We start from the raw sequence: 10,848 nt of genomic DNA on the forward strand, positions 1-10,848 counted from the left end.
GTCAACTTCCTGATATAAAAACTGCAATCCTCTTATTTCATGATATTTAATTCACTAACTCTTTCGACAGATCAGCTAAAGTTCTTAACAGCGACAACAAGCTGCTAGTAACCTATGCTTCTGTTGCATCTATAGTGCCGGCCTTCCATATGCCTTGCAGAATCACAAGCATTAACATCTTTCTGTCATTTCAACGCCAGCAGAATTGAGTTATCTACATAGCATACCTAGTGTTTCTAACAAGGATTAAGCTCATCACGTAACACACTCAACAATAATACATCACCTGGGTTACTTAGGCATCACAGAGTTAGATTCTTCAGGTAGGAATGAAGAACAGCATTTTACAAGATGTAACTTACCATAAATAGAAGAATTAGGCAAAATATGCATCTCCTAATTTGAAATTGTTTTACCAGAAGATCTGGTACTGAGGGAGTTCAGAGGATAAAGCAGCAGGATCAGGCTCATAATTTCGAGGTGGCAGCACCATTGACATATGCAACAGCCTCCTCCCTGGTCAGTTGCTTCCCTTCTACCAGGCCATTCACTAGTGTATTCATATAGTCTTTTGCAGGCACGGATGCTGGTAGCTCTCCAGATTTAAAACGCTCAACATCTGATGCAGAGCACCTGCATATGAATGATATTTATTCATAGTGTCAAGGATTTGAAAATAACTTCAGTTAGCATATAATTTGGAAAACATTCACACATAATGCTGTCATTAAGTCCTACTTCGACCCCAATTCCAGAGACTGAACGTTCCCCTTCAGCTGACATCTTAGAATCACTTTTGTGCCATACTTGATGATAAGTCACACAAAGTGACAGAATTTCAGGGGCTGGAATGTTTATCGTAAATAATCCTGTTGGAAGATTCCATAACTTGTTCAGGTGGAATTGCACCAAAGCTCAACCTCTAACACAAGGATTTTATTCACTGGAAGAAATGGAAATTTGTTCTATGTTCTTTAACACTAACTTCAAAAAAAAATGACATAATGATATGTGGAAAGAATGATTTATTTCAGAAACAATGCGCCTTAATGTCAATCTGGCCATTGCATCATTCCAACAAGGGTGGTGATGTGGTTCAAGCATAGATCGAAACCTAAAAAACCAGTAGATGATGTAACATCAGGCAGCCTATACATTGATACCTCAGGCATGAGACTATTAAAAATGTTGCCTTTCAATGAGCAAGGAGGCCTCTGTTTGCAGTGACCTTTGGTTATGAAGGGAGAGGACATTGTCGACAATGATGGTGGTCTAATAGGTTTAGGATGTTTTTTGAATATTGTCACTCAGAGATCTTGGTTATCTAATGGGAGAGATTGATACTGCCCTAAATAGTCTCTCATCTATGAGTTACGATACTGAAAGTATAAGCCATTACCCTTTGCAATTAAAAAAAAAAACTTCTGGGAAAAAAAGGCAAGGTGTGCGATCATTCAGTTTGTATCATGATAGTATCAAAAATTATATATAAGAACTAGCTAAACAGTGGTGTATTCTGTTCATGAAGTAAACGTTCTCGACAGAATGAAAACATATGTCAAAAACATGCAGAACAAAAAGTAGCAAAACAAGAAGCATACGTCATTGTTAAAATTGGAAGATCATCCTCTTTTCCCAAATAAAGAACTGTGGAGTACCATCCATCCTGCAGCAACGTCGACAACAACTTTTCTTATATATGTGAGCTTACACATAATTAAGCAAGTTCATACAAATTTTTTAACAATGATATGCAATTGCTTTTTTGAAGTGCAGCAAGAGTCCAGCATGGTACCTTGAGGGCTTTCAGAGGCAAAGACTTGTTTTTAGCAACATATTCGAGGATGTGTAAATCTAGTAAAGGAGAAGCCATCTGTTTAATAATACCATTTTCTTGGTGCAAACTATTTTCTTGAAGCAATACATCGTTGAACTGCTCAAGTCTGTAAAATAGAATTGTGAAACAAAACACGAGGTGGAGCAAGAAAAATCAACAAAATTTTGAATATGTAAAAAAGAAGTGTAGGAACATACGTTATTCTATACATGCATAAGTAGGCTTTGTCACTTGTGCTCCTTTCAGGATCAAGAAAAGCAACACCACCTGCACCCCATGTGCGGGTATGAGATCTTCCAAAGAGTAAACGATGAGGGACAATTTTCCAAATGACATCTTTTGGTGAACTTTTGTCTAGCGATCCACAGCATGGTGCACTCATGCCTTCCACCTATAAGAGTGACAGGAAAAAGATAAACAACTCATAACTAAGAAACATTTTAGGAACTTACAGAAAGTTCATTTTTACTATTAGAACATATAAGAGAATAGCATTGCATTTTTACTATTGAACTTAATTTTATAACATCAAAGTTTGCAAGAGTTAGATACAACATTATTTAAGAAAGGTTCCAACACACTGATTTGTTTTCTTATCTTCACGTGTAAGAAGGAAAAAGAATGTTGCAAATAAATGTACCAATGCATTTGATAACAAATGACAAGCCATTGCAGTTGTCAAATAATTCATCTAGCGGATTTCTTGCTGAGAGACAATGCACATTATTCCAGTCTAGTCTCAAGTGACAATCTCAGGAAAAGAGGCCTCATAGAATAAAGTTTCAGTTCTTCCACTTGAATCTCTTCATAGTAGAAAAATGACTACCAAAGGATGGTAATAAAAGCACAAAATATATCAACACTAAATTGGTTTTGCTGGTTCATAAAAAGGGATAAGTATGGTTTTAAATTTTCACGTGAAATGCTGCACATACTATCTTCAAGGTATGATCTACTTGTAAAAATTCTCTCTTGCTGAGATTCCCTTACCAAACATTCTTTTCCTGCTAAAGTAGAGAAGGATGCCAAAAACAGAATACACAACTAAATTTAGTTTCCACCAGCAAAAGGTAATGCATAATTCAGCAAATACAAAAAATGGCTTTGCTATAATAGTACAATAAATCAGAAGTATCTCACAATCATACAAAATGTAAGGATAGCTACCTTGGTTGCTCATACAGTAAATCTGCATACCTTCCCACCTTCTATATAGCACAGGAACCTTGGCATCCACATATTTGACCCAAAGCTGGCATACCAAACTTCAACTTTTGATAATAGTGATCTCCATGTGATATAACCATCAACAATCTCATTAGATGTCACTAACTCTGCATCATGAGATGCTTCAGATGCAGACAAACTTTCCTCTTCTTGAACTTGATCTGAAGCAATTACCTTCCCATGGTTACCTTCATCAATCTTCAGTTTCGAAAGGGGTAGAAGCACATCATCCTCAACAAAATCTGAAAAATTTATAGTGCGAGCGGCTCCCTCATCATTTTCCACATCAGACTCAGAACTAGAGTAGGTCACCTGAAATTTTAAGTTTTAGGGATAAAAACTAATAGACAAAACAACATTTAATGCAAAATGGGAATAGAGGCTACATGTGAAAGAAATATAGGTAAAAAATAAGCAGCCTTATACAGAGTTCAATGAGGGGAAAACATTGATGTATTCAACCCAATAATTGGGACATCATGGCTTATCGTTGTTGCTGTTGTTGGTAGTTAATAAGCAAGTTCTCAGTCTCGGTTCAAGATCTCATGTAACCAAGTATTAGTGAAGATTTCCCAACAGTTTTTACTTCATAGGCAATAACATTTGCCTCATCCAACTGACATCAGAGGTATGATATTTTCCAGCATATCATACTTTCATTTATATGTAAATGAAGATGATAGACTCAAAAAGATGAAGCTGAAGAAGGCTCAAACCAGTGAAAAGCTTGCGTACATCCAAGGTGCACAATGCTATTATCACGAGAGTACCACAAAAAATTCCCAACAGGATACCAGTAGGCACTCTTGAGTTTTCTCTTAGATATATTGAAGCTCCCTAAGATTTAAAAACCAAGTAAAAATATGCCATTGTCAGACCACCCTCCAAGTCGCAGTTTAGGATTAAATTATAGTTAAAAAGGTAACTATAATTCATGTATAAAGGCACATTCATGTATTCTGGACAATGACATCGTTAAAAGGCCACAGAGGACTGTCAGTAATTCTGGCCTAAATTGTCACTGGGACACTGCAAAGAGAATTAATGATTATTTTCCATTTTCATGTTATATATCCATCCAATTGCAAGAGCTTTGATCCAATCAACTTGTAAAACATTGCTAACAAATCCCAACCTTCATATTTCTTTACACTAACAAAAATTAGTAACATGTGGGAAAAAAGGTGATAGTAAAAAGTTTAAATATGTTTCAATCTAGAATTTTACATGTATCCAAAGATTGTAAATTTAGAAGCTGGAGAAAGATTAAGAGTAAATTTAACCATCACAAATCAGCATATCAGATGAATGGATTCAAGTCAACTCTCTCTATTTTACTAAATATTTGTGGAAAGACATCGACAATCCATGAATTTTGCCAGCATCAAATTAGAGCAGAAAGCAAAATTGTGAAAGAAAACATTAAGCACCTCAGCTGGGCAAGGTCTGCTATTGGTAATCAATAAGTTCTGAGGTAACTCGACATCCAGTACAGGCCAGTACCCTTTAAGTTCATGGCGAACCTGAACAAAACTGATTTGTCAGTGAGAACATGTATTTCCAAAGATAAAAAGAGCACCAAAAGAAATAAAATTGGGTGACAACATATTACCGCCTCTATGACACGCCATGTGGACTTGAATGTTGCAGTCTGTATGGATCCAACAGATTCTTCTTGCAACAGCACTTTTGCACAAGCAAGAACAGAATTAGCTATGGACTTCAGATTATATCCGCCTTCGAGGACCATTACTATCTTTCCTTGTGCAAATTGCATCAACTTAAATAGTAACAAGGAAATCGATGAGTTAATAATGTCAGTTAATATCAGAAAAAGAATGTATAGTTCATAAAAAGGGTTGAAATACATATGAAGCAACAATGAATTATTAATTTTTAACAATGTAGATGAAGAAATGGCACCGTTTCCACAAACCAGGTTGGTGGATCAACACAAACAGATAGAATAAAAGAAACAAATCAGTGGTTCAAATTATTTACCTTTTGCAGTAAAAGTGAATACCCATGTGGTGTGACACAGCAGCCACCAAGTGGATCATCAATGGCTGTTCAAGGCACATTAGCAAAAATCTCAAGGTGGGAAAAAGTGGATGAACTGATATCGAACTATCATATTTAATTAAACAATAATTTCAGCAAACAAAAGGGCATTCAAAAAGCAGGAAATTCTGCAAAGTAACAGCTAGGCTTTTGTGTCTGTATGAAGCATGACCATACATTGAGCGTCAAATAAGTCTGAGCTTTAGCCTCTGAACTGCCGTAGCAGCAGAATGCTCAAATACTTGAACTACTGGAATAGATATTAGCTGTTTAATTATCAAGAATCATTCTTTCAGCAGTAATGTCAAAAAGAGATGACCTTATTTAACAAAACTTTCCTGCATACCAGATGACCTCTGAACTGTCACAGCAGCAGAATGCTTAAATACTTGAACTACTGGAGTAGATATTAGCTATTTAATTATCAAGAATGATTCTTTCTGCAGTAATGTAAGATAGAAATGACTTCATTTAACAAAATTTTTCTATAGTAATGTCAGAAAAGAGTCAACCATCCTCTATTCAATAGAGGATGGATGACTCTTTATCTTTACAATTGACGTGGATAGTGCACTAATCTCTGATGTGACTGAGTCTAAGGTCGACTGTGTGACATGCACAAAGAAGTTTATGGTAGGAGCCACATGTTAGGTGCAAAAATACAAACAACAAACAACTATGACAAAGCTTGTATAAGTTTTCTTTTCAAATGTTACAAAGTACCAACTAGCTTGAGAGAAAGTAAAGGATCACATCCCTTCATGAAAAGAAAAAGGATGATAAAACTCCATGACTAACAACTAAAAACAATTTAGTTAACTGATTATGATTTTCATCCAAAAATAGCTTCCCGAAATCTAAGGTTTTTAACCTAGTGAATTAGGCAACCATTAAAATATTCACACTTCAGTTCTGACAGTTAAGTTTCAAATAGTACTTTCTTACTATTTAGGTCCTCGGCATTGCTTGCAACCATACAGCAGTTTTCCATTTCCTTGCTTAATTTATTAAAGCATATTGAATAAAGTATGAAATGTAAAGCAAAGATGAATAATTATAATAATTAATCAAGAATTCATTTGCATATATTTTTGGATTCTATGTGTTATGGTTTTAGCAGGTTTGTCAAGCTAATAAAGTTACTTAATTCCTAGGTGGAAAGAACTATTTGCTAGAATTAGTAAAAAAGCTTTCAACCTTTAATCTCGCAAAACAATTCAAATACGCCTTGAAACTCTCCAATTATTATATCCAAAGATCTACCACAAGTTGGAGTTGCATTCAAAAAGGTAATATGCTGGACTGAACTTATTAAAGAATTTGATATAACAGAAGACACTTCTCTACAAGCCACAAAGACCCAATGATATAGTAAGTTGTTGCTTATTCCAGTTACTTAAACATGAAATTCGAAGAACCTGCCATAAATGAATCAGTCCCTTCATAGCCTTTGATAAATATCAAATAATATACATTTTCAACTACAACATGTTGCTGCACCGAACAAAGAAGTTATCAATCATAGCTCTTCCAATATTTGCTAATAAGATGTTATCCCAGACTCCCAGTACTATGATTGTATTTAACATTCCTAAATGAGTGTCAAACACTTTGGATTGCTTTCTTTGTCTCCACTAGCTTAATCTTTTCTAACGCCAAGTATGAAACTAGTGCATGTATGTCTTTATTAACCGAGTTACTCATATGTATGTTGATTATGCACAAGGAAATGATGGAACATGAAATAGCAGCTTGTATTCTAATTTTGAACAAGCAAAAACAAAGATAACCTGCATCAAATCCAGCAGAAACCAAAATAATGTCAGGATTGTATTCCTTGGCTATAGGAATCAATACATGGTCCCAAACAGCAATGTAGTCTGCATCACTGCATTGACCATGTTCCCAGGGAATGTTGATATTGTACCCTGCACCTGGTCCTTCTCCAATCATACAGTACGCGCCATCATCACCACTTGGATAGAAGCATCCAAAGTCAAACCTAAAACAAGAATATTCTACTTATGTTTGCATATAATTGTGCATATATAAACCTGCTTTGTAATAAACTAAGAACGATTAGCAATGAGATGCTATATATCTTCAAGAGTGATAATAATCCAAATTAGGTGGCTTTCAGTTTTGGCTGCCTTCTAAATTGCTAAATGATAACTGAAATTTATAATACGGAGAACAAACGTGCGACACAAGAATTGGTTCAATATACCATTAGCAATAGATGGAATTTCCATGCAGAAATATAGATGAATGTTCTTAGGTCTGCTTAAGCATTAAAATAAATAATTAACCAAAGCAAAATACTACTTCATTCAGCACCATACTATTTTACTAGTTCATATCAGGAGGGTTTCAAAAAGTTTCCTAATCACTTTAGAGAACTAGAACATGTGTCAAAAAGGAATATGACAGTTCCCTAGCTAGAGAAAGCAATGGTTTCAGTTTGAGCACAAGATGATGTCCCCAAAGCATCAGCAGAATCTTTCCCACAAGGAGCAATAAATAGGGTTGCATCATGTGAATATAAGCCAATTAATAATGTTATGGCAACATCAACATTTTTTTGCTTCTAACTGTAGTATACTCAAACTAGGGTATAAATTTGACCCAATTAACTCAAGAAACAGTGTGGTGTTAAAATTGTGCTACTGAAAATTAACACAGATCTATATGAACTTTTGACATACGACTTTGGTCTACTAAAATAACTAGGAAAAATCATAACAGAAACCATCACAAAGTATCACAAAGTACCCAATAGAAACTTCTTATGGTCCATATTGGCTGACTTGTTTAAATTTGTGGTGATTTCCATTGGATAAAATTTAAACATAGTTGGAAGTATCTATAGGATGGTCTAACATCATTGTATGACAATTATGTGATCCAATTAATAGTAGATTGTTAAATATTAAAATGCTATTTCAGGACATATTTCAAAGATAGGACAAAGATAAAGATTTTCAATCCATATGGTATTTATTATATATTGCGCCTAATGCTCAATTAGGTCTGTGAAGATAAATACTACAATTTGTTAAAAGCTTACACTTCCTGAGAAAGATATCATTCTACAAAGTGTGTGTATAAAATCTAGAAATAAAATTGATGCGCTCAATTAATATAAGATCTTGGAAATGAAACAACAAGTTCAAGATGATGACTGACTAATTCTCAAGGCACTAAACTAACAATGGTACCAAAAAGCCTAAAATTAATCAATGCATTAATGGTGAAACTAGCCACAAAGTTATTTGACCAAAAAGGATTAAAAAGACAAAGCTCTGATAGAGGACTACAATTTGTCTTTTAACAAAACTCAACAAGTGAACTTGACAAATATTAATTAGTTGTAACAAGGCTAATTGCATGCTACAACTAACAGATGTGCCGTGGAATGAATGAGTAAGATATATCAAACATTATACAACAAAAACATGCAATAAAACATGTCACTGATGGGCATGTTAAATATATAACTAGAACTTAAATGAATGTAATGATATACGTGCTATAAAGCCAAAAGCAAGAGATGATGTTATACCTATGAACAGAGAAAAATAACACACGAGGGTCTTTATAGAACATTTTTTGGGTACCATTCCCATGATGCACATCCCAATCCACAATTAGTATTTTCTTTATGCCTAACTCTGGCTGCAACAAGGGAGATGAGAATTTTGTTTTACGAGGAAAATAAAGTCACACAATAGGAAAATGAGTGATGTGACAAACCTTCTCATTCAATAGATAGTTAACTGCAACTGCCACATTGTTAAAAAGGCAAAATCCCATAGCTTCATTGGATTCTGCATGATGTCCAGGTGGCCGAACAATAGCAATCACAGAATTAAGATCTCCTTTAGCAACCTTCTCAGATGCCTATTTGAAATTTGGAAAAAAAAGGTAAACATCAATATTATGATAGTAGAGATATTGTTAGATTACAAGCAAAATAATGTTCTCAATAGCATACTTATGTTTCATAATTGTTTCAAAAAATAACATTTCTTGGAAAGATCAACTTTGAATTGCATTAGCACAAAAGTTTTAAGTAGTATATGATGTATTACTTCAATGACTGAACCTGCAGCAAGGTAAGCAGCTTCAGATGAACCCACATTAAGATATATAGAGTTGAACTTTGAAGCAATCCTTTGACGTCGGGAGTCAAACTCCTTAGAGCTGATATTCTTAATCAATTTAATATGGTTCTGGGTATGAACAGATGCTAAGTACTTGTCCTCGACTTTCTTAGCATTGAGGACTACACACCTGAAATTTTAGAAAATAAAAGTAAGAAAAGAATATGGACCATCTGAATAAAGCTTAGAAATTGAAGAATCAAAGAAGCAGCACTTTACACGATTCATGTCCAGAGACATATTTGCCAGGATCTTTATTAAAGCATCACTAAGTTCAATCGAGATTATCCAGTATTTTTCACATGTTATAGACACCAAAAAAAGAGCTCAGCAGAGGTCACAAAACATGACCACTAAGTGATTGTGATACAAAAGTAAGCATTACTAAATAAATTTTATTCTCGAGTCATTCATTACTCTTTTATGGAAAAAACTCTGAGTCAATACAGAAGCATGATGATTAAAAGGAGTTGCTAGCAACGACAAGCAGCCAATGGTAATTATATCTTTTAGGTACACGTCACAGAGTACGAAACCAGCTTGCAGACTGCGGAAGCGTAAATTATTCACAGCTAAAAAGGAACAACAAAGCATAGTTCGAGATAAATGACGCTCATCCTAGTGGCTTCACGCCCCGCACAGATGCACCGAAGACCCTTTTGAGGTGGATACTTGCCGTCTCTTAATCTTGCAATTGTCTTAAACTGATTTTAACAGTAAAACTTAAAGGCCGAGAAATCTCCTCCAAGACACTACCACTTACAGAGGAAAACAATTGCAGGCTAGGGGTTTTGAAACCCATACCAAATTACCAGAGGAAAGGGGAGGATCTCGACCCGAGCTACGTCCCAATCGGAACAACAGAGACACCATGGCCATCCAGAAGAATCTCGAACACGAAAAGAACGGGAGAAGGAGATCCAGTTACCTCCGAGGAATTCCCTCGGACTCGAGCTTCTTCCAGATGGCGCGGATCCGCTCGGGGCACTCCGGGTGGGCCTCGCCATCTGGCGTCGCGTGGCGGCACATCCTCTCGTCGTAGATCAGGCCGACGCGCGGCCGCAGGCTGTCATCCGGGGACGCCGCCATCATCCCGGAGACGGATCGGAGATGGAGGGGAGAAGAGTCCGAGGAGAAGGGAAAGAAGATGATAGGGTTTGGAGACGAGATAAAGGGACTCGATCGCCACTCCTTGGTCTCCGAAATTGAAAGAGCAAGCAAAAAAGACTTGGGGAGGGAAACGCCTTTCGAAGGGCCCTTTTCCTTTCTATTCCAAGGCAATAGGCCAACAGCCTTGCCGATTTGGAACTTGGAATCTTCGCAGCGAGAGAAGATGACCTGTAACCGTCGATCAAAATTAAGCGTTTGGACGAAAGAGACTGTGGGTTTTACAATTTTTATCTGGATTTTTATTCAAATCTCGATAATATATGTTGTTGGGAGAAAAAAGAAATCGTTAACGCCGCGTATGCACAAAAATCTCTAAGGTACCTTTGAGATGATCTCGATATAGCTTCCAGATAGTCGATCGATGTGCATTTGAGATAAATCTAAGTTGAC

At 36.0% G+C, this 10,848-nt stretch overlaps 1 protein-coding gene across 3 annotated transcripts; it reads right to left on the reverse strand.

The window, feature by feature from the left end:
- Positions 1-260: 260 nt before the first annotated feature.
- LOC135637056 (histone deacetylase 5-like) lies at positions 261-10,622 on the reverse strand. Of its 3 annotated transcripts, XM_065149410.1 has the most exons (14): positions 10,217-10,622; positions 9,217-9,418; positions 8,879-9,025; positions 8,688-8,800; positions 6,916-7,127; positions 5,066-5,130; positions 4,677-4,844; positions 4,495-4,587; positions 3,253-3,376; positions 3,035-3,171; positions 2,035-2,228; positions 1,796-1,943; positions 1,602-1,666; positions 261-633 (listed from the first exon to the last, which is right to left on the reverse strand). In XM_065149410.1, exons 1-14 carry the CDS (start codon positions 10,378-10,380, stop codon positions 468-470), a joined length of 1,998 nt encoding a protein of 665 aa, XP_065005482.1. In that variant the 5' UTR covers positions 10,381-10,622; the 3' UTR covers positions 261-467. The 3 variants fall into 3 exon arrangements, with proteins under 3 accessions (XP_065005482.1, XP_065005481.1, XP_065005483.1); XM_065149409.1 differs by having other exon boundaries at positions 3,035-3,376; positions 10,217-10,620; XM_065149411.1 differs by lacking the exon at positions 10,217-10,622 and having other exon boundaries at positions 3,035-3,376; positions 9,231-9,402.
- Between the last annotated feature and the right edge of the window lie 226 nt (positions 10,623-10,848).

This window comes from Musa acuminata, chromosome BXJ3-4 (assembly GCF_036884655.1).
Source record: "Musa acuminata AAA Group cultivar baxijiao chromosome BXJ3-4, Cavendish_Baxijiao_AAA, whole genome shotgun sequence".
Lineage (NCBI taxonomy): Eukaryota > Viridiplantae > Streptophyta > Magnoliopsida > Zingiberales > Musaceae > Musa > Musa acuminata.

Excerpts from the sequence above, each read along its gene's own strand:
- LOC135637056 (XM_065149409.1), bottom strand. The coding sequence starts at position 10,380 with ATGATGGCGGCGTCCCCGGATGACAGCCTGCGGCCGCGCGTCGGCCTG. Across the intron at positions 9,419-10,216 it reads TCCGAGGGAATTCCTCGGAG|GTGTGTAGTCCTCAATGCTA; the intron begins GTAACTGGATCT and ends CTAAAATTTCAG. Across the intron at positions 3,377-4,494 it reads GCAGACCTTGCCCAGCTGAG|GTGACCTACTCTAGTTCTGA; the intron begins GTGCTTAATGTT and ends TTAAAATTTCAG.